General features: G+C 51.8%; 11 protein-coding genes across 11 annotated transcripts; 6 read left to right on the top strand and 5 right to left on the bottom strand.

Moving 5' to 3' along the window:
* Positions 1-347: 347 nt before the first annotated feature.
* Positions 348-1536, bottom strand: JN550_004540 (uncharacterized protein; the record flags this gene model as incomplete). Its single annotated transcript, XM_049316067.1, has 4 exons — positions 348-631; positions 695-791; positions 858-1048; positions 1506-1536. 4 exons carry the CDS (start codon positions 1534-1536, stop codon positions 348-350), a joined length of 603 nt encoding a protein of 200 aa, XP_049173612.1.
* Positions 1537-2301: 765 nt separating this feature from the next.
* On the top strand, positions 2302-3503 carry JN550_004539 (uncharacterized protein; the record flags this gene model as incomplete). Its single annotated transcript, XM_049316066.1, has 3 exons — positions 2302-2939; positions 2995-3329; positions 3397-3503. The coding sequence occupies 3 exons, from the start codon at positions 2302-2304 to the stop codon at positions 3501-3503; spliced, it is 1080 nt and encodes a 359-aa protein (XP_049173611.1).
* Positions 3504-3894: 391 nt separating this feature from the next.
* JN550_004538 (uncharacterized protein) lies at positions 3895-4943 on the bottom strand (the record flags this gene model as incomplete). The annotated part of the gene is made up of 2 exons (XM_049316065.1): positions 3895-4504; positions 4579-4943. The coding sequence occupies 2 exons, from the start codon at positions 4941-4943 to the stop codon at positions 3895-3897; spliced, it is 975 nt and encodes a 324-aa protein (XP_049173610.1).
* Positions 4944-5778: 835 nt separating this feature from the next.
* JN550_004537 (uncharacterized protein) lies at positions 5779-6335 on the top strand (the record flags this gene model as incomplete). Its single annotated transcript, XM_049316063.1, has 3 exons — positions 5779-5943; positions 6002-6142; positions 6198-6335. 3 exons carry the CDS (start codon positions 5779-5781, stop codon positions 6333-6335), a joined length of 444 nt encoding a protein of 147 aa, XP_049173609.1.
* A 1092-nt stretch (positions 6336-7427) lies between these two features.
* On the top strand, positions 7428-7754 carry JN550_004536 (uncharacterized protein; the record flags this gene model as incomplete). The annotated part of the gene is made up of 1 exon (XM_049316062.1): positions 7428-7754. The coding sequence occupies one exon, from the start codon at positions 7428-7430 to the stop codon at positions 7752-7754; it is 327 nt and encodes a 108-aa protein (XP_049173608.1).
* Positions 7755-9282: 1528 nt separating this feature from the next.
* On the top strand, positions 9283-9651 carry JN550_004535 (uncharacterized protein; the record flags this gene model as incomplete). Its single annotated transcript, XM_049316061.1, has 1 exon — positions 9283-9651. The coding sequence occupies one exon, from the start codon at positions 9283-9285 to the stop codon at positions 9649-9651; it is 369 nt and encodes a 122-aa protein (XP_049173607.1).
* Positions 9652-10268: 617 nt separating this feature from the next.
* JN550_004534 (uncharacterized protein) lies at positions 10269-12495 on the top strand (the record flags this gene model as incomplete). The annotated part of the gene is made up of 2 exons (XM_049316060.1): positions 10269-10479; positions 10574-12495. The coding sequence occupies 2 exons, from the start codon at positions 10269-10271 to the stop codon at positions 12493-12495; spliced, it is 2133 nt and encodes a 710-aa protein (XP_049173606.1).
* Positions 12496-13357: 862 nt separating this feature from the next.
* Positions 13358-14839, top strand: JN550_004533 (uncharacterized protein; the record flags this gene model as incomplete). The annotated part of the gene is made up of 3 exons (XM_049316059.1): positions 13358-13606; positions 13661-14233; positions 14300-14839. 3 exons carry the CDS (start codon positions 13358-13360, stop codon positions 14837-14839), a joined length of 1362 nt encoding a protein of 453 aa, XP_049173605.1.
* A 606-nt stretch (positions 14840-15445) lies between these two features.
* On the bottom strand, positions 15446-16585 carry JN550_004532 (uncharacterized protein; the record flags this gene model as incomplete). The annotated part of the gene is made up of 3 exons (XM_049316058.1): positions 15446-15639; positions 15701-16370; positions 16526-16585. The coding sequence occupies 3 exons, from the start codon at positions 16583-16585 to the stop codon at positions 15446-15448; spliced, it is 924 nt and encodes a 307-aa protein (XP_049173604.1).
* Positions 16586-17802: 1217 nt separating this feature from the next.
* On the bottom strand, positions 17803-19100 carry JN550_004531 (uncharacterized protein; the record flags this gene model as incomplete). The annotated part of the gene is made up of 8 exons (XM_049316057.1): positions 17803-17916; positions 17987-18067; positions 18149-18182; positions 18265-18408; positions 18484-18646; positions 18707-18836; positions 18906-18943; positions 19004-19100. The coding sequence occupies 8 exons, from the start codon at positions 19098-19100 to the stop codon at positions 17803-17805; spliced, it is 801 nt and encodes a 266-aa protein (XP_049173603.1).
* A 1339-nt stretch (positions 19101-20439) lies between these two features.
* Positions 20440-22334, bottom strand: JN550_004530 (uncharacterized protein; the record flags this gene model as incomplete). The annotated part of the gene is made up of 7 exons (XM_049316056.1): positions 20440-20507; positions 20561-20931; positions 20987-21358; positions 21413-21625; positions 21806-21929; positions 21976-22109; positions 22162-22334. The coding sequence occupies 7 exons, from the start codon at positions 22332-22334 to the stop codon at positions 20440-20442; spliced, it is 1455 nt and encodes a 484-aa protein (XP_049173602.1).
* Positions 22335-23539: the final 1205 nt, after the last annotated feature.

The raw sequence follows: 23539 nt of genomic DNA, 5'->3' as shown, positions 1-23539 counted from the left end.
TCACGGTTGCACGGGTTGCACGGGTCAAGTCTGTCTGGGGCACAAACATGGATTTTACGAGCAGGACCAAGGACTTCATGCCAGGAACTTCTAGTCAGACAAGTTATCGTGCAAGCTGTGCTGCCGTACCCTCCGATCTCCAGTGCTTGAGACTTCAGTCTGACTTGCCTACGCAATGACTTTGCAAGTCTCTGTTTATTTGATCTGTGCACAATTGTTGCCAGAACCAGCGCGGCATCTAATGAAGGACTTGACTGAACCTGATCACCATCCATGCAATCCATTCTGGTCCCGCTTACCAGTTGTATGAAACCACACAGCCTACAACACAAACTTTCACACAAATCTTAATACTCCATTTTCTCGCCGTTCCACCTGTAATAGCCACCGTGCTGGAGGTCGTCGCCATCAGCTGTCCCAAACCTCTCAATGACTGCTACGAAGGAGTCCATGCAGGTCTCCATCTCATCCTCACCGTAGAACCCTGTCATCTTAGTCGGGACGTATCCTGGGTGCACAGCTAAAGCCAAGACTTTCGAGTTTGCCTGGGTCAAATCGACAGCCATTGTCTTGGTCAATTGGTTGACCCCTGCTTTGGAGATGCGGTAGCATGCGTTCCCACCAACATTATCTGCATAGCCTCTGCTTAGTCACAGGGCTGTAGGCCACATGAGACGGTGGTCGGCCAACTCACCTGCAATACTGGCCATGTCTGAGGAGACGTTGATAATCTTGGGGAGCTCTGCACGTTCCAATGCTGGCAGAAACGCCTTGGAGGCTAGAAACGGACCCTGTATAGTGTCAGTGTCTAACGATCATTTATAAAGCCTTGCATCGAAGTCTCAGAATTGACTGACTACCACATTCACTTGGAAATGGTTCATGAGATCTTCTGCTGACTGGTCTGTGAATCGCTTATCGTCCCAGAGATGATACACCCCCGCAACATTGACGAGGAGATCTAATGGTCCCTCGCCAAAATCCTCCGCCGCCTGGCGAATGGAGCGCTCATCGACAACATCGACCTCAAATGTTCGCACTCCCTGAGCTAAGAGCTGTCAGCGCTCGGAGGCGTCAGCGACTCGTCCTATGGGCCAATCGGCGTCTTGCGGCCGCTCGTGAGTATGCAACATGCCTGTTTGACGGATTTGTCATCCTTGGTTTGGGGTCGGTATGTTCCCAAGACGTTGTAGCCGCGTTCCAAGAAGCGACTAGCAAGCTCGAAGCCTATGCCACGATTGGCGCCTGGTGACATGTAAGCCCGGCTCTTGCAGTTACGGAACTTGCAGGAGGGTGCATAATGGCTCTACCCGGTACTCCGTACGCGCAGAAGAATGACAGCACATCTCCATCTCCAGCTAGGTTGGGCGTCGTACAGATCGCAATCCTTCAGCCGACAGCCCCCACGCCATAATACCCTTGGAAGTGTCATCGTCACCTCAGCCAGCTCCTACGCCCGGTAGCTAATGGAACAGATGACGAGGCTGTTGAAAAATGCCGCTTACCTATGATGAGAACATTCTTTCTGTAAGCCATCATGCAATATCCACGGGAGTTTAGCAACTGGGGAAGTTGGGAAATAAAGTAAGGAAGTCGTTTGTCTTAAAAGGTGGTATGCAACATGTTGCGTAACGCCGGAGCTCACTCGGCCTTTTATAATGCCGTAGTCTGACTTGGGCAACATGATTATACGCATGTCGCTTTTACCTAATCACGTAGATATATAACGTTGGATCTTGAACCTTGCTGCGAGTATGCAGCATAGCCAATCGCTTCCATAGGCGCGTCCAACGACGTTGTTAGACTCCCCGTGATCCATATTGACTCCACTCTCGGATTACCAACGAGCCGGTTAGATTGTGCGACTACACCATTTCTCATTGCCAGTAAGCGTGCGACTGGGTAAGGTTTACGACACTCGAAAGGGTGGTCAGTCCCCACCTCTTTATATCACTGAAGGATGTCGACGCCTATTGGATTTGATAGAACAGTGGTGTTACCAATAGAGTGAAAGTGAGGTCTACATGGCACGTTCGACCAGGCCAGATGTAGCAATTGAGATGGGTTAAATACCTTGGCAAATGGTTAAACGAGATCCTCTGGAACTGAGTTGGGAAATGTGCAGCAAATTCAGGAGAACCACCCGACGTAACAGGATCTATGTAGATATGTAGACCCCGCTCCTCGTCCTGCTTATAAAAGGCATGAGACGAAGTGAATTCTGGACATCCCTCGGGTCAAGTAATCTATTCGTAATAACCCTGAGAAACGTAACTGAAGAGACGTTCAACAAGGTTAAATATGCCTAGCGTCGTCGAGCAAGAGCCAATTACTTACGACATCAATATCCCATACAAAGATATAGATGATGACACGCTATCAAGAATCAAGTATCCTGCATACATGCCAAACTGGGACAAGGTTTGGTTCGAGCCTCTTCCCCCATTCGAATTTCAAGATCCTGCTCTCCGAGTCAAAGACATCTCGCTGCCGGAGCTTCATAAGGCGGGCCTAAAGCTGTCGCACATCACACCGAAACTCGGCAGTGTCGTGTCCGGTATCCAGCTGAACGAGCTGTCTGACGGGGCAAAGGATGAACTGGCCTACCTTGTCTCTCAAAGGAAGGTCCTTGCCTTTGAGGACCAAGATTTGATAGACGACGGCCCTACCATCCAGCAGGAGTTCATGAACTATTTCGGCAAGCCGAACTACCAACCCGTTTCCGGTAGCATCAAAGGGCACCCCGGTTTTCACGTCATCCAGAGAGATGGCAACAGGGAGGAGCTGACCAAGTTCCTCGAGCAGCGCCCGACCACAACGCTCTGGCACCAAGATGTCTCCTACGAGATCCAGCCACCGGGCTACGTCATGCTTGGGTATCTTCAGGGGCCGGAGGTCGGCGGCGACACCGTCTTTGCTGCCACTGACCAGGCGTACCAGTAGGTTCTCCTTTCGTTGCGCTCTCCAAGCAATATCTGACAAATTATTCTCCAGGCGCCTTTCCCCCGTGGTACAGGAATTCGTAGACAAGCTGCAAGCCGTGCACACGTCGGCCAAGATGATCAACCACGCCCGCATCAGCGGCGGACTCTACCGCAAGGACCCGGTCGAGACCATCCACCCGGTGGTGCGCGTACACCCTGTCACGGGGGAGAAGTGCCTGTTTATGAACGCCGAGTTCGTGACCAAGATCGTTGGGCTCAAAGAGCCGGAGTTCAAGTTGATCCAAGACTTCCTCATGCAGCATGTCATTACAGGCCACGACTTCCAGGCGCGTGTGCGTTGGAGCCCGAGGTCTGTGGTCATCTTTGACAATAGGAGTTGTCTACGTGAGTTTTGAACTCCCTTGGTAGATACCGGGGTACCTGATCCGATTGGCTGACTTGTTGATGCTAGATACTGCCGTCGTCGACTACATCAACGAGGACGACAGCGTCAAATTGAGACACCTGTTTCGTCTTGCAGCCATGGCGGAGAAACCCACCCCCGTGAAGTTGACTTGAGTAAACGGCCATCTCCCGTGACCCCCTTCCAAAGTGACGCAATGGGCGCAAGAAATCACGTTCGTATATGGCTGTCGGTGGACATTGTGTGCGTCATTATGCCGCTTTTTCAGAGTGCTCTAGCCTCTATGACATGACTTGTAAACTCATGGTCTCTATTGTAGTTGACTCGCTATATAGTGAGCTTGGATGTCATATTTTCATTGAAATGGTCTCGTGATTGCTACCAACTAAATAGAAGTGCAAAGGCCGACAGTTCCAGAATGCAGCCAATTGTGGTACGGTAGACGAACCAGCTCAGGATCAACGACCACACTGCTGACTGAACGGCACAGACGACCTTGATCGGACAGCAGCCACCATGACCATTGTCCCGGAAGAAACTTCATCTTTATCGTCCCTTGAAGACAGGTTTCCTCTTCTCTCTAAAGGCCTCCAAAGCCTCGTCTCTATCCTCTGTCTTGACAACACGCTCGTACATGGCGTTCTCTACCTCCTCCCTGGCCCAGCTCACAGCCTGCAAAGCAGAGCGCACGGCAACAGGGCCACCCTCGCAGATCTCGGACGCCAGCCTGACGGATTCGGCCAGGACGAGACGCCTCGCCCTGGTCGCAATCGCGGCATCCCCCTTCTGCGGCTCCTCGCCCTCCGCTACTGCGTCCCTCTCATCTTCCGGCAGTATCTCGACCAGGCGGTCTGCAATGCCCAGGAAGTAGGCCTCCGGCGCCGAGACACGGCGGCCAGTCAGCACGAGATCTCGCGCGCGCTGCACGCCGATCAGGGCCGGCAGGCGGTACGTGCCGCCCGCACCGGGGATTATCCCAAGCCTCGTTTCAGGCAGGCCGACCGTGGCTGTGGAAGCGAGAACGCGAAATTGCGTCGAAAGCGCGAGCTCGAGTCCGCCGCCGAGAGCGAGCGAGGAGATGGCGGAGATTGTCGGGATGGGGAGATTGGAGAGGGCAGTAAAGGTATTGCGAAGGTTGGCTAGAAACGCTGCGGTCCTGTATGAGGGTAAAGTGTTAGCTTGACCTGGTCAATAGTTCATCGACGTTGTTCATGATCACTGTTGACTCACTCATCTGGAGTAAAGCCGCGCCGTTCCTTCAAGTCGGCGCCAGCACAGAAGCTCGCATCAACGGCACTTGCGAGCACCAAGGCTCTCGTAGGTCCAGCGTCATCCCCTGCAAGTCCAGCGACCTCTTCGCCCTTCTCTGTGTATTGCGCCTGGATATCGTCGATCTCGGTTCGGAGGGCGGCCAGAAGATCCCTCGAGATAGCATTGCGTGCTGATGGCCTGTTCAGCTCAAGGATTCTGATGTGACCCGAGTTGGGGGCTCGGAGGTTTACGACGTTGATGAGAGGTCCTGCATCGCTGGAGTAAGCCCGAAGGTAGGGTTTGCCAATTGCGAGGCGCAGTCTGAGGTTCAACCGAGGGGGCATGCTGGAGAGTACTGGTGGAATGTATGGCGATGAGGTTGTGATCTTGCGAGCTCGCGCGTGATGGCGACAGCTTGGGATGAACAACGCTGGCGGCGTTTAGGATCGGCTATCACCGGGGAAGAAACCACCGAGGTCTGAGATTCGTTGTCAACTATATACCCGTACCAAGCCACGCCCTCGACATCTGCCTTGAAGTGAACGATTCAAGTGATTCAAGTGGTTCAAGAACAAGACCTTGGCACATAGTTGCCTCCGTGCATACTTCCCTTCGGACACTATCGCCATTGTCTGTTGGCAGTCAAGTAAGCAAATGACTGCTCGGGCTTATTGGCCCGCATCTACCATGTGCTGGAACTCGGTGCCCTTAGATGTACTACGTGAAGGGCTTCGCTCATGCTTGGCGAAATCTCAACTATAGCGACCGAAAGCTATGGCAGAACTCGGCGTGTAGCGCTCGCAAGCCTGTTTCCAATTCGTCGTCGCGATAGCTCTCGGCCATTTCGGCGCTGTTCGTGGTAACGGGGCCGCGCTTTTGGTGCACTGACCAATCAATGGCGGCAGAATCCACAGCAAGACTTAAGCTATGGCGATGACGTCCACACTTAGAAAATCAGAGTCGGCCGTCTCGTTATTAGTTGCGTACTAGCCATCACCCTTGAGCACAGCTTAGCTAGTCAATTTGACCCGATTGAGTATCTTGCAAATACATATACTCGACTCGCAAATTTCGAGATCAAGATCAAACTTGGTGTATCCTCTTACCATCATTCCTCCCGGCAGCTGTTCGTTCTGCAACTCGGTTTCCTGTTCGCATCTTGACCAAGCAAGCATATTGATGGCGCAAAACGGAGCTGGAGCAGCTACATCGCTGCCTCCAGCCGCAATCGAATTCGCAGGCCGAATGTACGATGCAGCCCGTGCAGGACAGAAAGAGGTCTTCGAGCAAGCTCTGCCCGCAGGATTACCAGCTAATCTGACGAACGAGAAGGGAGACAGCCTGGTACGGTTTCTAAACTGCCCGTACCAGCACTTAGCAGCTAACGATCGTTTCTTCTCAGCTCATGCTTGCAGCTTATCACGGGCATGCCGACCTAGTTAAGTTGCTGATTCAACATGGCGCAGACCCTAACCGCGTCAACGATCGAGGACAGAGCCCACTGGCTGGGGCTGTTTTCAAAAAGGAGCCTGCTGTGATTGAGGTAGGTTTCCACCTGCTTGTGCTCCTGTGAGATAACGGTCTGACTTTCTTTACAGGTACTCTTGGAAGGCGGTGCAGACCCCGAATGTGGAGCACCAACCGCGATGGAATGTGTTTCGATGTTCAAACTGGAGGACGAGTGGAGAGAGAAGTTCGAGGCGGCTCCTGGTAGAGGCAAGGCCGTTCAGCCTTGATCATCGTAGACATAATGAATATATACCCATATACCCCTGGTTTATTTCAATCAGCCTCCGTTGATGTTAAGGCAGCAAGCCCGAGCAGAGCGTATGACTAGATTCCTAATCTAATTGCCTGCGAGTCACAAGATATCCCGAGGCTCAGCACCCGTGCTTGGGACGATTCTATTTGGCCGAGCACACCACATAATAACCCAAAATTGGCTTCAAATTTAGATAACATTGTTAGAAAGAAAGACTCACAAGATCTCAGTCATGTGATACGGTTATTCATGAGCTTACTAGCCTGATAATATTTGCGAATAGGGCAGGCAAGTGGATTTTAGAGTTTACCACGGTATATGGTTGAGGGCATTTCAAAAAGTTGAGCTTCTACACGTTCACATAAAATCTCTCTTATATTTTTCGGTTCCTTCGGAGATACACAGCAGTTTTCTTATTTAAATGGGCCTAACAAACCCTTTTGCCATCTTGCGAACAAGCATCCCAGCACACTGCAGTTGAGTGTCTGACTTCCGTCAAAATCACCGCCACACCGAATCCAGAATGAATATGGGGAACAAACATTCGACTGCTATTACGTCTGGGCCGTCTCAACCAGCACGTACAGCATACCAAAACTGCAGTGGCGACAACGTAACAGAAAGAGCAGACCTTGGTACGGACGAGATCAGTCAACCTGCACAACCATGTACACCATTTGAGCAGGGTTATATTGACCTGCTTGGACGGGAGCTGGCTGCATGGACGTTTGGACGCTCGTCAAATGACGATAAAACTCGAGCTACAAATTGGGGAAGTCGAGTTAAAAGTAATAGCGCACCCGCCAACTGCTCACTTATGGGCTCCTCTAGTCCTCAACTTCTTCCGTGTGATGGCTTTTCAGATGCACATAGACCTCATACTTATCATTCGGACCCACAGGTGTTGTTAAACACCCCTCAGGACCAAATCAAGTCCCTAAACTCTCGACCACCTTCAAACCTGAGCACTGGCTCAAGAAGCCGGAATCATGAATCCAGTAGCGCAGCAAGTGCACCCGCTTCCGAAGAAGGCATCAGCGAAATACCAGGAGATCCAGCACCAAGCATGCGGGAGTCACAACAACTTGCGGGATCTATAAGCGAACAAGCAGATCAACCACAACAGCGAGTGTACCATGACCTTACGCCAGTGTGTCAAAAACCGCGACATATAGAACAGATCCCTAGCGTCGATGTCCTGGAGGAAGCGGCCTTGGCCTTCAACTATGTTCCAGGCCGTAATGTTCTTGGTGCTGAGGTTGCCGAAGTTGAGGAGCTCGGCGAGAACGAGGGAGTTATGGCTATCTACAACAAAGTCGTGCCCACATTGAGACTTGAGCTGTGGAACAATCGCCGCGCCGCTGGGGCGGAAAACTATCGACGCTTTGAATAATGGATCAATTTATAGTGACATTAGTAGCATTGATAGAAGCTACGGCATCGATCCACGACGCTAAGGAAGGTAAAATCCTTCTTTTAATATAATTTCCACGTTTCTTTCCGTCTCTTTAGCCTCACAAGGTTACAGTACGAGCATGATGTTTTATATTTCTTATCGTCTGAAGAAACCGGGGTCTTAATGAGTGACTTCTTCTGACCGGGTTCTGGATTGCCTCCTGATATGCAGCCTACAGCCTAGGATCAGCTTGAACGAATATAACAAGTTGGTACAGGGCGGAAATTCATATTCCTGATGCCCTATTCCAAGGCGAATGCATCTGAGCAGACATATAGCCCTCCTCCTACTGAAACATAATCTCTTACGGGAGTTCTGAGGTGGGCGATGGTAGACCAGCGTCCTTAACACAAGCAGCGCTGTGAGGGGTTGGTTCAAAGCGAAAGAGGTGATAACTTTAATTGGGTATTCTGATGCAACTCAAGCCTGCCCAAGGGCCTCCGCGAGCGCGCGGGGACTCCTGGCTACTTGATAAGGCCCTTTTCTGCGGGGTTGTGGCGAACGTGTTGATACTTCGCCAGTTGTGAGCTTATTCTTATTCCCATTATCACATGACAAGCGCCCTTTCACCAGAACTCAAGAAAGAATCCTAGTGACCCCAAATTGCTAGTCGCCATGTGTTATTACTACCCAAACCTCTGTGTCAGAAGTGCACTCCTAGGCATTGTAGCAGCATTGCCTCCAAATGCAACTAAGACGACGCTCCAAGGTATTTCGCTCCAGTTCTTGCTGCCTAACGCCAATAGAGAGTCGGAAGACAAGCGATGACATCATTTGGAAAGACTGCTCGTGAGAGTGCGTACCCATTCATGTCTAGGTCTCATGTCAATAAGGTTGAGGACCTTCATACTTCGACTTGGAAGATGTTTCACTCGAGCTTGAGGAGCTTTGACCAATCAAGCACCCTACATCGGGACAGAAGGCCAAAGTTACAAATGCACGCCGAAACCCATGGGCCGTTTACTTCGCTTCCAGAGATTTAATCCAAACATCCCCGAGCTTTGCGATGCTTGCAGGTTTGCGGTAAAACTCTTCCTTCGCGGGAACGCCTGTTGGGCTACTGGCAGCGGCTGACTTGGACAAGTTATAAGAGGCATTGGCGCCAGAGCTGGCTGTCAGGAGCTGAACAGTACGTATCATTGCGAGCTCTCGGGGGTACAGCACATCAACTCCAACGAGGAAGCTTCGTAAACCAGACTGCAGGCAGGTCAGAATACCAACGAGCTAAGGGTAAGCGGTCGCATAGACTCTGCTGAGAGCGTTCTCGGCGAGGTGCTGATTATAGAACAGAAGACTGGTCACAACGGTTCTTGACTCATCACTCATCTGTGACGACATGGTCTACTATATGGAATTCAATGTTGATGGCGCTTGCCGTGGAAATGGGAAACCTGGGTCTAGAGGTGCAGCCGCTTGTGTTCTATGACAGCGCGGCCAAGGGCACCACAGATGCAAGACATGCCACATGGTCGGCCGTAACAGCACACCGACCAATCAAAAGGCGGAGATCGAGGCCATAATATTGGCTCTTGAATGGGCAACGCAGCGATATGAGGAGCTTGATTCGAGTCCTAACCTCTTGGTAAAGATCAACTCTGATTCTCGCTACGCCGTCAATTGCATGAATGAGTGGATCGCCAAATGGTCACGCAACGGCTGGCAGAACTCGAAAGGGTGGGACGTCGCAAACAGGGATCTGCTCCAGAGAGCAGCAGACCTGGAGGAGGTGGTGAAGCAGTACGGGACGGTGCAGTACATCTGGATCCCAAGGGAGAAGAACACATTGGCGGACAGATATTGCAACGATGCTTTAAACCGGTCGGATGATGACTGACTAGGGAGAAGAGCCGCGACTAGGAGGGGAAAGAGAAGTGGAAGGGCGACGTAACTGACGAACCAGAGAACAGGAGGTCAAACTGCAGTATCCTAGTTATACTTGGAATGAAGTCGAGTTTGAAACGAATCAAGGAGAGGTATCCCAAGGTAACTATGCTGACCAATGGGTTACAATTTTTCATCAATATAGGCTACATAACCACAACCATTGCCATGCCCACTGCAGACAATTCTCTCGTCACTTTGGCTGGGTTCTGAAGCTTCTGAAGCTGACGGGGCCTGAAGGCGCGGGGCGTTAACTAACTTACAGGTCTCGACAGGGGGCCGTTGCCCCTGACAACCACTGAGAAAAAGGGCCCCAAGCCCACGCACACACCACCTGGAACGAGCGCTGGACGGGGCACCCAGCGTCTGTCAGCGCCCGTGCTTCTCATTCCGCACACAATCTGAGCCAGGACGCGTCCAGACTCGACCCAGCCCAGTCCACGACGGAGGACAAGACGTGATTTCGGCGTGGCGGCTCTGGAAAACGCCAATTGGGACTGCAGTCGACATCACCTTGCTACCATCAATGCCCTCGCGTTCCCACACGGTCAATTGGCTGCACGGTTGAACATGTCGGTACGGGTAGTGGCGCGCATCCGCCCCTTGCTCCCCCAGGAGCTGGACAAGGACATCATCGTGCACGCGGCCAGCACCGAGGACGGCAAGCCCGACACTTTGGTGCGCATCCCGAGCCCCAAGAACGAGGCCGAAGAGTTCACCTTCGCCTTCAATGGCGTCTACGACCAGCCCACAACTCAGGAGGAGTTGTTCTCCGCAGAAGGTACGGCAGACACATTGACACGTGCACGAGTACTCGCAACGAGACATCTATATGCTAGAGGCCGTAACGTTGAGCTGACGCCAAATACACGCAGTCGCACCCCACCTCAAGTCTCTCTTCCAGGGCCTCGACGTCACGATATTTGCCTATGGAGTCACGGGCACCGGCAAGACGCACACCATGCGCGGCGGACTGAAGCTGGCAGACCGCGGGGTGATTCCCAGGCTGCTGAGCGGCGTCTACCGGCGGTCCAAGAAGATGATGAAAGACTCGAACGGCGAGACGACGGTGACAGTCGCCCTGTCGTATTACGAGATCTACAACGACAAGGTCTTTGACCTGTTCGAACCCCCGGAGAAGCGACTGCCCGCAGGCCTGCCCCTGCGCGAGGCCAACGGCAAGACCAACGTCGTTGGTCTGACCGAGCGGCCTTGCGAGGATCTGAAGGACTTTGAGAGGCTCTACATCGAGGCCAACAACAACCGCATCACGGCTGCTACCAAGCTGAATGCCCACAGCAGTAGAAGCCATGCCATTCTGCGAGTCAAGCTCACCCAGACCACTGGCGACATGGTTCGCGAGAGCACTGCATCAGCCATCGATCTGGCCGGATCCGAGGACAACCGACGAACCGAAAACAACAAGGAGCGCCTGGTCGAGTCCGCCGCCATCAACAAGAGCTTGTTCGTGTTGAGCCAATGTATCGATGCCATCTCCAGGGGAGACCGCCGAATCCCCTTCCGCGAGTCCAAGATGACGAGGATTTTGTCTTTGGGCCAGAACAATGGTATAACCGTCATGATCCTGAACCTCGCGCCTCTACGCAGCTACCACCTTGATACCCTGAGCAGCTTGAACGTCAGTTCGCGCGCCAAACGCATCGAAGTCCGAGAGATCGAGAACGAGATTGTCTATAAGCAGGTCCCGCGAACGAACTCTGGGAGCTCCGGTTTGAGCGTGACAAGACAGCCGCTTCGGCCCCTGGCCAATGCGCACAACATTGCATCTGGCCAGATTGCGGCCAAGGAAAAGGAGAAGGCGGCGGCGGATCGCCCCGTCAAGGCTTTCAATGTCTACACCGACCGCCCGAAGCCTGTGGTACCTCCTCGTCCTGCGAATATGGCTCTCAAGAGGACTGCACCAGCCCAGAAGCGACCCTCTGACCAGGAAAGTGGCATTGCTAGACCCAGCAAGATCACGCGGCCGGCTCAGGTATCACTGGCACAACCCGTAAAGCCACCGCAGCCCAGCGTATCCGCCGAGCAGATCGAAGCCATGGTCGAGAAGAAGGTCGCAGAGATTTTGGCCTCCCGCACACAAGCTGCCCAGGAGCAACAGCCGGAAATCAGTGAAGCAGTGCAGAAGCGTCTTGAAGCCCTCGAGCGCCGCATCGACGATGGTCGACACGATGACCACAAGTCAGAAGGGCTTAGATTTCTCCTGATGGCTCGCCAGCACAAGGAGCGTGGAGAAGATTCCAGTGCATTGAAGATGTACGAAATGGCACTGCCGTACTTTCCCGGCCAGGCAAAGCTGCTCTCCAAGATCGACAAGCTGAAGGCCAAGATCGCAGCCAAGCGCGAAGGTCGGGATGCGCCTGCGGAAGTGGCTCGCGATGCAAGTTCGACAGCGGGTACTCCGTCACGGAAGAAGAAGGTGTATCGGTTCAACGACGACGAGGACTATGAAGCTGCCGAGGCGGATGACGACGACGAAAGCTTTGCCCACAGCCGCAAGCCGACGAGAAAGGTGAAGGCGACCAAACTGGAATGCAGCCTTGACGATACACCATTGACGCCACAGATGCAAGAGCTTTTGGATATCATCAACTCGGGAGATGCGAACATGATTATGGGCCTCCAAGGCTTCGGGCCCAAGAAGGCGCGCGACCTCGTCGACTACTTGGATCAGGATGGCCAGCGGATACAGAGCTTGGCGCAACTGCGCGCCATCCCCGGAATGGGCGGCCGAGCCATCGACCGGGCGTATGAGGGACTTGTGTCGGGACACGCATAATTATATTCCCCGCGTGGTCCTGACTTTTCATCGACCCATGTTTTCGTCGTCATGTCCAAGCATAGAATCCTGGATGCATTTGCATTGGCGAGGCGTTTTGGGTTAGGCATAAAATGGTATGCAGCATTGTCTTTCCAATCCAGACTCTTTGACTCTTATGCGACACGGACGAATGAGATGATGTGAATTTTCTAGCTGAACTGTAGAGCAAAACACGAGCAAAGCCGGATGCTCGTAGTTGGTAATCCCGCGTCATTTTGTGGGATAAAGCAGTGAGTCAATACGAGCCACGTTGGCTATGTACGGATCCTACGGGACCTCGTCTTTATCTCGAAAACATCCATCGTGGAAGCTCACAGTTTCAAGCGACTTGAGTCTATGGCAATCTTAAATTCGCGCGATTTATTGACCTGCTCAACGCATGTGATGTTTCTATTATCCCATGCCAAGCGCGCGAGCTCGCCATTCCGATCGAGGTGCCGATGTTGCGCTGAAAAAATGTGACGCCACGGCACGCCTGTTCTCCGCACCGCAACCCCCCCAACCGAGATGCCAATCCGGAGATAATCTTATCAGATCCGTGTTTGCCAAGGCCCATGTGTGCCATTTCGGCGGTGCTAGAGCGCTCGCCAAGCCCAGCTTCCTGGGTTGCGAGGTGGATGCTGCGAGTCTTGGGTTTTCCTTAGCATCCGATGACGGTTCCCGACGGTAGCAAATGCTGGCGATCCTATGGGACACGTCGGGTCTCGCACGACTGTTTCTGGCGGTATATAGCCCGCCATGGTTTCTTGGCCGCAGCTCGTCGACGCAGGAAACCCCCTTCCCCGGTTACACACGCCTCCGTCCCTGAACCACCAACGCCATGGCAGAATCGACTCAACCTACGCTCACCAGCCTCGCGGCTAGGATTTCCGAGCTCGCTGGGAAGCTGGATGGCTACATCGAGGAACAGAAGATCCCCAAAGTGTCTTTTGACGCCGACAGCCCGACGAAGTATCCCAACCTGTCGCCAGAGATGTTCATGGTGCGGCAACAACTGCTCGACAGCCTGAACGATCTGGAAATCCTGGCTCAGGGCCCAAGCGAGAGCGTTTTCAATTATGTTCACTCTGTAAGACGTCCCGTGGAGTTCGGCGACGACGGGATAATTGACCCGTTTCTTTAGGCCGTCCCGAATGCGGCGGCATTGAACACGCTCAACTCGTTCAATTTCTGGTCCGCGGTGCCGGTGAACGGCTCCGCCTCGTATGAAGAGGTCGCCGCCAAAGTCTCGCTGCCTCGGGACGTCGTCTACCGCCTGCTGCAGCACGCCGTGACCATGCGGCTGTTCGCCGAGACCCGCGCGGGCGCGGGGCCGGCGCGCATCCAGCACACGTCGCGGTCGGCGGCGCTGGCGCAGTCGACCGGCCTGCAGGCGCTCGTGTCGTCCATCCTGGACGACTCCGGGGCGCCGCTGATGGTGCTCAACGAGGCGCTGCGACGGTACAGCGCGGGCAAGCCGGGCCTGTCGCAGCGCATGGACGAGACGTCGTTCGCGCTGCTGCATGCCGGCGGCCAGTTCGGCCAGTTCCGCAACTCGTGGGAGCTGCTCGAGAACGACGGCGCCGGCGACCGCCAGGGCTGGCGCCAGCGCAACTTTGTCGAGTTCATGCGCTACCTCAAGGAGCTGTTCCACCTCGAGGACGTCGTGCTCAACTCGTACCAGTGGCCGGCCGAGGGCAAGGTCACCGTTGTTGATGTAAGTCGCCGACTCCTTCCGCCACAAGCTGATTTTGAACACCTGCTCATTGTATTACCTTCATAGCTTGGCGGATCGGCTGGCCATGACGCCATGGTCCTCGCTCGCAAGTTCCCTGAGATAGACATCACTGTGCAGGACCTGAAGCAAGTCCAACCGGCCTTCGACGCCGCACTGCCGCAGGATTTGGCAGATCGCGTCCGCTTCCGCGAACACTCGTTCTTCGACCAGCAGCCCGTGCAGGCGGACATCTACCTCCTCAAGATGATTCTGCACGACTGGCCCGATGAGGAGTGCACCACCATCCTGCGGAACCTGATCCCCGTGCTCAAGCCGGGCGCAAAGGTCGTGCTGATCGAATACATCGGCGGCGCTGGCGAGGAGGAGGAGGAGAAGAGCGCTGATGGCCCCGAGCTGCCGCGGTCTCTTAAGCAGTACGGCACCGCCACGGACCTCAGGCTGATGGCCATGTTCAACGGCAAGGAGAGACCTATCAGCAAGTGGAAGTCCATCTTCGAGGCTGCGGATCAGCGCTTCAAGGTTGTCAAGACGGAAGCGGTGTCCAGCGGGTTCTTTGGAATCGTTGAGGCGGTCTGGCAAGAGTAAAGCCTCGCTTTTCATATCGAATAAAGCGTATAGATGATTCAAAGGTATTCGTACTAGGGCAATCATCGGATTAGCTAGTATTGTAGAAGTCCCATAGATCAACCATAGTAAGGGTATGGAAAAGAAAAATCAAGTTAGAAGTAAGTGTCAATGGGCTTGGAATTGTTACATAAGTTTCTATCCATCTCTGTTACTGTACACCAGTGAAATCCTGGCGTATGGGTGCGCTCCAAGATTGCGGCCATTCTCCTCGATGCATTAAAGTATACACTGTCGTCTGCAAGATGCTACTTCAAGCTACGATTTTAGGCTGATCCGGGGTTTCGTCTCCACGAATGATGACGATGAACTCACCCCACGCATCATAAGCAAGGTAGGATGCAAAATCGGACTTGGTTGTTCCACTCATTCTCGCAATCGCAACACCTAAAAAGCAGACTCGTGCTTGAAACCATCCCATTCCTGGGCAACTGTGATGCTGGATTCCTCGTGTTCTGGCTGCGACTGTGGGGTGGACGAGGCAGCTCCCGGGCCTCGCGACCGAGTGGTGACCTGTGGTTGACTGGTCGCGGTCGACGTTTTCGTGGCAGGCCGTGCAGCAGGTTTCTAGTCTGCGACCACGATGTCGTTCCTCCTGACCCCCGAGGCTGTATTGGGGAACGCCGCCGCCGCCCGATTCAGCTTCTTCAGCGTCTCCGGGACAGCACCGCTCTGCAGAGTCTGGATGCATTCGCCCATGAAATCGCCCTCTCTGAGATTCTGCGCCTTGGTCCTGGTAAGCCAGTACTCAAAGGGGCCACCTGTGTGATGCAGTCAGCACTCGAGCAAAGATTACATTGCAGAGAAATGGCAAATGCTTACGATTTGCCGACAGGGCGTTGCCAAGCTCGATGCATCGCTCCTCGGGGTCATGCTCCGTGTGCATGTCGAGGAAATGGTTGAGCATCTTGCTCACGTCCTTGAGAGGCCACTTGCACGGGGCACTAGGCACGCGGTTCGGCCCCGCGGACAGATACTTGGACGCGGTGCAGAGATGGCACATCCAGAAGCCCAGGCGCTGCACAGACGATCCGTCCTGGGTGTCGACCTCGATGGTGTCGCCCTCCGCATCGTCGGTCTTGAAGTTGGAAAGGCGGGGCCGCTTGGCCGGCGCCGGGCCGGGGGTGCCAGTGCCCGTCGAGCGACGCTTGGGGGCGCCGTCGTAGTAGAACATGGGGCGACCATTGGCGCCGGACGAAGCTGGCTGGCGCGTCTGCGCATCGATGAGCTCGATGCGATGCTGGCAGTGGCGGATCTGGTGGCCCAGGTCCAGGATGCGCAGCTGGAACGTGCGAGACTCCTGCGCCGTGAGGTCGGGCGCCTGGAGTTGTCCCGTAGAGTAGTCCAGGTCGTACCGATAGGCGCCGATGTCCTCATTGAGCTGGCGACGGGTGATCTCATTGAGATCGACGCTGTGCTCATAGTCGTGCTGCGGCTGCGGCTGCACGTAGGTGCCATTGCCGTTTGCAGCTGGCGCGGCGGACGGCGACATCTGGGCCACGTTAGTGACGATGCACCTGAGAACGCTGGATGACAATAAATGGCCCATCGGTGTAAGACACGAGTCAAACGGGCTCATCTTCCATAAACTGGATAGCCAGGAACGACACGAGAAAGCTTGGGAAAAAACGAACCGGGGCTACTTACGCCTGTGAGCTGTGTCATGTCTGGCACCCAGAATCCCCTCGAGGTGCTATGTCGGGGCATGCTGGTCTTCTTTCTTTCCGGGTGAAGATGCAGGGTGCGAGGTGAGAAAAAACAACGATTGGCGTGCCGAACCACACAGGCAAGCGCGACAAAGCCACGCGGCAGGAGCTGCAATCGTGCAACCCGTGTTGTGTGAATCGAAGGTCCAACTTGAAGGCCGATCTTTAGATAAATGGGTAAGTGACTTAAAAGCTGTCGTCTTAAAGTAGGGTAAGGACCGCCTGGTGAGACCCGACGCTTCAGGGGTTGGCCAACCTCAAGACAACCCGTTGGTTGATAAGTGTCTCTGGTTCCGCTCTTTTGAAAAGAAGAGATGGGCAAATGAGTTCAAGTCTCACGAATTGTTTTTCAAGGGCCTTGAGTTTGGGGGTGGAATGAATTGGGGAAGAAAAAGAACTTTTTTTTTTTCTTTCCGACGTAAGAAAAAAAAGTTCGAGCGAAAAAAAAAAAAAATCTCCAAAGGGAGATCCACAATGGGGACCAATTTTCCCTTTCGTTCCAATAGAATGCAGCAACTTGGGCATCCAGTGATAGACCAAAGCGAGATACTAAAATAAGTAACATGCGACAGCTAAATTCAGGCCGTGTCTCTTTATTCTTTCGACTTTTTGGTAATCCCACCATTCTGCTCGTCCACCATGGATAAGTTAGTCGATGTCGAGGTTCTGACGTTTCGGTAAGCTCGTGCCTAAAAGCCCGGGGCCATTTTAGTGCCATGAGCTACGACAAGCTTGTTTAGACTTTCACCAGGAGACGCCATCGATTCCTGTACCAATGGGCCTCTGGCAACGGGCTGATTTTCGGGTCGGTCCAAACTTGTGATTCTCCTCGACCGTGTGATAATTATACATCTGGCCGCCTCCATTTTTGCTGCAGCCGGGTGAATCAAGAGAAGAATCTGCAGCCAGACCCATGCTGGTAAATTAAGGACCATTTTGAAAAGGACGCGCCTGGGCAAGAAGAGCATAAATTCCGATTGTATTCACCTAAGGGGTAGCAGATGATCTAAGCTGGCAATCAATGAGCGGAACGCTGCGATCATTTGAGTTAAGCATTTCTGTGATTGATAGATCCCTGGGGATGATGAATAGCAGATTCCTTATAAAATAATAATAAAATAATTGCTATAAAACACCGTGTACTCTATCTCGCTGTGGGGTGGCAACTTCGACGTCAGTCTTGACGATCAGCATGTAAACACATCCGGGCCTGTTTGATCAGTCCATTTTCTGGTACGATAGGTTTAAAGGGTTCTCACCTGGTATCTTGTATGGGTTTGTCGCACTAGGAGGCTTGTTGTAGATGTCAATCAGAAGACCGGGGTCGTTCGACTAGAAGGCGTGCTTGTCAGCTGTTCTACTCCAATCATTTTCAAAATGCCCGAAATCAAGAGGAACGAACCTTGTAGATTCCAGGGATGCTTGCAGTGGCTGGCTTCTTGGAACCCGAGCCGCCAGTAATATTGATCTGAGCACATTCCATCTATGAGCAGTCAGTGTCGGAGCAATTCGTTCAAGCGATCGGTATCGTATATGAGCCAGTATGAGACGGTCATGCACTTACGTATAGTTGTGCGCCGTTGGTGGATCGAGCGCCGCTGGCAATTTTCTGAGATTAGCTGCTCCATTTCTACGTTTCTACACCATGGTGAATTGAATCAACACCGAAAGGAAACTCACTGGAGGGCGACCATTTCGGCACGTAAGAGGTATTGACCATCCTCAATGCACTCTGGAATGTGAATTTTCTGATTGCCGCCCGAGTTGATAACTGAATCAGTGCCCCATTTCCCATTGTTGAACCCTTCGTGCTGGATCTTGAACCTGTCAGGTGAGGCACCTCTCGCTCAGTACATCATAAACTGCGTGTGCGCCCGAGTAGCTTGAGAACTTGCATACCAACCAGAACCAACGCCATTATCTTTTGTCGCGTCGGAGACCTTCTTGAGATAGGCCATGACGGGCCCCTTTACCAAATGAGTACTCGCCTTACGCGAAGTGGGCCTGGAGGCGAGGTGCAACAGTACCTTGTGGCTGGAGTCCATGACATCGTTGGAACCCGCTATTCAAATATCAGCCTTGTATTTTTCAGAGGATATGTACAGTATGGAAGTTCCATTACATTGAAGGGTGTGCCTCCATATAGCAGTAAGTTCACTCCCAGCTTGCACATCGACAATCTTGCTTGATGGGGTGGTAGGATTCGGAGGGCCATTGCAGGCCAGGTTGTTGGATTTTACATCGGTTTGTGGCTAGTGAAGCTTCAGACTTGTCTTATGTCTTTCCTCTTAATTCGCAGAAATAGGGAGGAGAAAACTTACGCCGTCGTATGAAGGGGTGCGGATGGCATAGGAGACATCTTGAGGTTCAACAGTTTAGTGATGCTACCCACGGAGCGAATCAAGGGGTATCATCTTACCGTATGTCCTGGCATCAGTTTTCAATTGACAGAATATGGTATGTCCCAACGCCAAGGGTACTAAAGTTGATGCTCTTAGAATTGTCGGGAGTCTCATTGTTGAAAGAAAAATTGTGGTTTGGGCAACTTGAATGTCTGGCTCTCTAGCAAGTGGCATAGATGCGAATTGACTGACCTATATAAAAAATCTGCAAAGGGTAAAGCTGGCTTCGATGTAATATGTAGGAATTTCATGTATCACGCCTGGAATATGTTGCGAGATCTGCTTAACCTAGATGTCCAGCTTACCAGTAAACGCCTCCATATGTCAACTTGATAAGATGCAGGCTTCCTGGGGCCAATGGTATTCATCCAATGGCTTAGCGACCACGGAGCTAAGGCTGCCGGACCATTTGTAGTAATCCATTGTAGAATCCATCAGAACCATATGAGAAACCGACAGAGGAGAAGATTCAGTAGATAACGCGTTTTAGGCTATATTCAAGATAGCCTCGGCACTCAACACAGAACTATCTGTACAATGTTTGACTATGCTCTGAAATAGTTTCGCAAGTGTTGCTGGTAGGTTGCAGAAACTTCATATCACAGTCATACCTGCCAGACAGTGAACAATGAGATCCTTAGATATATGCTATCGACGCAAGTATGTAGTCCTCTTGCGAAAGTTTTCTTGAAGAACCTCTTAAGCCCCATCCGCCCGTATACAATTCTGCCGATTCAAAGCACGGGACTGCCAAGTTCTTTCTAACCCCGATACAACACGAGCACGGTTGAACGCAGACGCCACACCAGGCATCACGATACGGGCCCTCTGACTATCAATATGCTGCTGATTGCATCGTGGCTTACCCGTATTATTTTCTTTAGGATTTTTTTACCCGCTCGGGCGACACCAAAGAGCAAGGCTTTAAGGGTCATATCTATAGCAGGTAAGGGGGTTGAGCTGCTGAGGGACTAGTATTGAGATGGTAGAACTCGCTTAGAGACAAACGGGGGGTCAAGGGATGCAACGAAGAGGGAGACAGTGTGGAAAGAGATGGTCAAATTGGCGAAATTGAAGGGGGGAGACACGAGTTCTTACTCATTGACAGTAAGAAGTCACTACATAAAAATGGGTATGCATCCAATTTTGGAGAAACGAAAAGTGCTAAGCAGCTTGTCTCGGGTGTCTTTCCCACAGGAAACACGATGTTATTAGACCAAGCGCCATCATTCCAGTTAAGAATATGTTTTGCTGGTTGTATCCTTCTGCAAAGCTTTCCCGAACAGCTTGTTTCTGACTTTCAGACAGATCGTTTATAGCCGATAATGAACTGGTGATTTCTTTAAGCTGGCTTGGACTCATGATTTCTGACAACTTGGAATTTACATGGTTGTTGAGTAATGATGCGCTGTCTCGTCGTTAGCTATGGTAAAAAATGGAGCGTTTGCTTTTACTACCAGATGGCCAGAGATATGGTGCCGCCGAGTGTGCGGATCTGCGTCATACCTCCCATCATTACACCTTGAGCGCGTTAGCTCGAGACACGCCAGTTTATGATAGGGCATGTATCATACCAATATGGTCCTCGGAGACAACTGCACGGGCAAATATCAACAGCGATGTCAGTCCGAGACCAAAGCCAGCACCTATTAGAACCTGAAATCCATATTGTGACCTAGATATATCCGTGCTGTTGGTAGGCAGAGAACATGTAAGCCCGATACCAACCAGTTGGATAAGAGTGCCGGTAATGATCAAATAGAATGGCGGTATTTTCATACTCCCAGTGAGAAAACCTGAGAAAGCAGTGGCAACGGGAGACGCTAGTAGTAGTGGAAGCAGGGTTATACCAGCACCAAGTGGTGACAAGCCACTGACCGCCTGCGCACGTTGGGGAATGTTTACCACGATGGCAGTAAATGGAAACCCGGTAAAGAATGCTGTCCTAAAAGCGAGTTAGTCCCAAGGACAGTCTTTTGGTAGTCATCATTGGCACCAACAATAGAATGGCGGCGGTGAGTCTTTCTTTGACAAGTCCTGGTGGAAACACTGGTTCACAGACATGTTTCTTCTTGTCTATGAAGACTTCCCAGCTGGCGAACCCTATGCCAGTAATGACAGCAATGACAAGTGTTCCAATAACAATCCCGCTATTCCAAGAGTAGCGGGTCCCTCCTTCTTCAAGCGAGAAGACAAGGAGTACCGAGAAAGTGAGGAGCAGGGCCATCCCAACGTAGTCGATACGCATAAGAGATTTTCTCGAGAACTTCGACCGCAGGTGAGTGGCCATCAGATGATGTGACGTTGATAGATGTGTGGTAGAGGGTAGACAAATTATGACAGCGATCAAGGATAACACTCCACCAGGAATACTACTAACATCAGACTCAAATAATTGGAACAAGGTAGAGAAGGCGCATACATACTTTAGCAGAAAGACCCATCGCCAGCTTTGGTCCTTCTTATCATTGATGACACCACCTAATATTGGTCCAAGTAGGCTGGCTAAGATGAAGACTGTCGAAACCAGGCTCATTAATTTGCCAAACTTCTCTGGGGGGACTAAACCTGGCGCAATGACCATTATCATGGCGTAAATGCCTGAAGCCCCCATACCCTGGAACGCCCGGGAAATTATGCTGTCATCAAATTAGTGCGCCAGCCAGCCAGCAAATGAGACGGGATTTGGTAAGTCGTAGAACGGCACAGTGGCTCGTTACTGAGGGTCATCAACGTTTCTGTAGCCATTTTTTATGCAGGCCGAACTTTGGCCGGATTTGGCTTTGGGTGGAGATGAGGAAGGATTTCGTGTAACATACAGTGAATGAATGTTGTTTGAAGCTCCGCATACTGCGGAGAATACAGTGAACAATATAATTCCCGTAATCAACATCGTCTTTCTGCCGAGTATATCGCTTAATTTGGCGTAGATGGTGAGGAATCCTGTTAGGTTAGCTTGCGAGAAACTCACACGGCGGCGGATGCGAACCTGTATAAGTGATGAGGTACGCGGTCACAATCCAATCCCTAATCATGAAGCCATCCAAAAAGTTGGTAATTGACACCAATGATGTGCTGACGATTGTAGTTTCCAGGGTTGAAAGGAAGAGTGCAATCCATAAGCTACAGGTGATCAGTCCGCAAGAAACACTAATCAGGTAATCAAACAGCATACCCAGCAAGCAAGGTCCATAGCTTCCACCCTGTGAGGTATTGTGGGCGAGCGTCTTCAGTGCGGTCCGATGAGGCTTCGCCACGTTCAGGTACAGGTTGTGGTACTTGCTCGTGAGACTGTACACATTCGGATGGTGTGTTGGATGCTGCGGGTTCGGTGGAAGTTCGCACCATTTTGCCGGACCATACTAATGAGTGAAACGGTGCAAGAAATATCATGAAGCAAATTTTGGGGCTCTGAGCATTTAAATGTCGTCTTATATCTACGTGGTTTTGGAAATCGCCGCACTACGATGTCAAATCAAACGCCTCGTACACTAAACCTGTTTTGGCGATGTCCACCCAAGAGCTGACCATGTTGCATGTATAATCAGCCGACTTTTTGGTTAGCTTGGGTGTAGTGCCTGGCTGCCCTAGTGCACTAGATCCCCAGTGAGGCTCAGTGCAGTCAACGAGGCCTAGCTCGCCAGTGCCACAAAATTGTAAATGATGTGCCATATCTATGGAAGAAACGCCATGCTCGTATGCAGGATTTGATTCCACCTAGCTTTCGCCTAGGGAAAGGGGAAGGTAATGAAGTAAAAATTATTCAAGCAAATCAAGCTTTATCTAGATTGAGACTCATATTAAATGAATATCGAGAATCCTACGTGGCGGATTCCCTGTACGATATGCCCACCGCCGCCGCTTGTATGAAACTGAATGCTGAGTAACGATATCCTTGTTATACACGGTCGACTCGACAATAATGCAGTCTACAATGCTTGTTGGACGGTAAGAATGCGATTGCACGTCGATTACTTAAATGCTTACAATGAGGTCGTAGGAATGCGAGCAGCTGCAAGCAGTTTTTTCCTTTTTTTTTGTTTTTCTTCGGGCAATGGTTGGGACCAACATGGCAGGGCCAGGTTGCATAGCGCAACCTGTCGATGGCCTCCAAACCATTGATGCGTGTGCATCGGAAACCAATACAGAGACCTCTCGAGGGGAAACCGCCTCTACAATAATTGTCGATATGTAGATCGACGGGAACCGTGAAGCAAGTTGCTTCTATAGCATCGGTTGTTTTGCTTGCGACCAACAATCTTACGTGGGGGGAAATCCCTTGGTTTCTTTCAAATGCAGCAGAACATCCCGGGCTAAATTGTCATATCAAAGTCGTCAACTCCTTGTTTCAATCAAATATCCCCTGGTCACGCAAAACCATGGCGGTGGAAGTAACGAAAGCCTGGGACGGTACTCAGTGGCATAAGGATCCTGAGGTGCCAAAAGGGTATGTTAGCTATGTTGATCTTATTGTCAAATCTGGTCAGATTTTCCTCATATTAGTCGTTCGCCATGTGTTACTGACTCAGCTGCACGTTCAAGAGCTACCGATT

Source organism: Neoarthrinium moseri (assembly GCF_022829205.1).
Source record: "Neoarthrinium moseri strain CBS 164.80 chromosome Unknown scaffold12_Wmoseri_CBS_16480, whole genome shotgun sequence".
In the NCBI taxonomy this organism is placed as follows: domain Eukaryota; kingdom Fungi; phylum Ascomycota; class Sordariomycetes; order Amphisphaeriales; family Apiosporaceae; genus Neoarthrinium; species Neoarthrinium moseri.
This window is presented reverse-complemented; position numbering and strand designations above follow the sequence as displayed.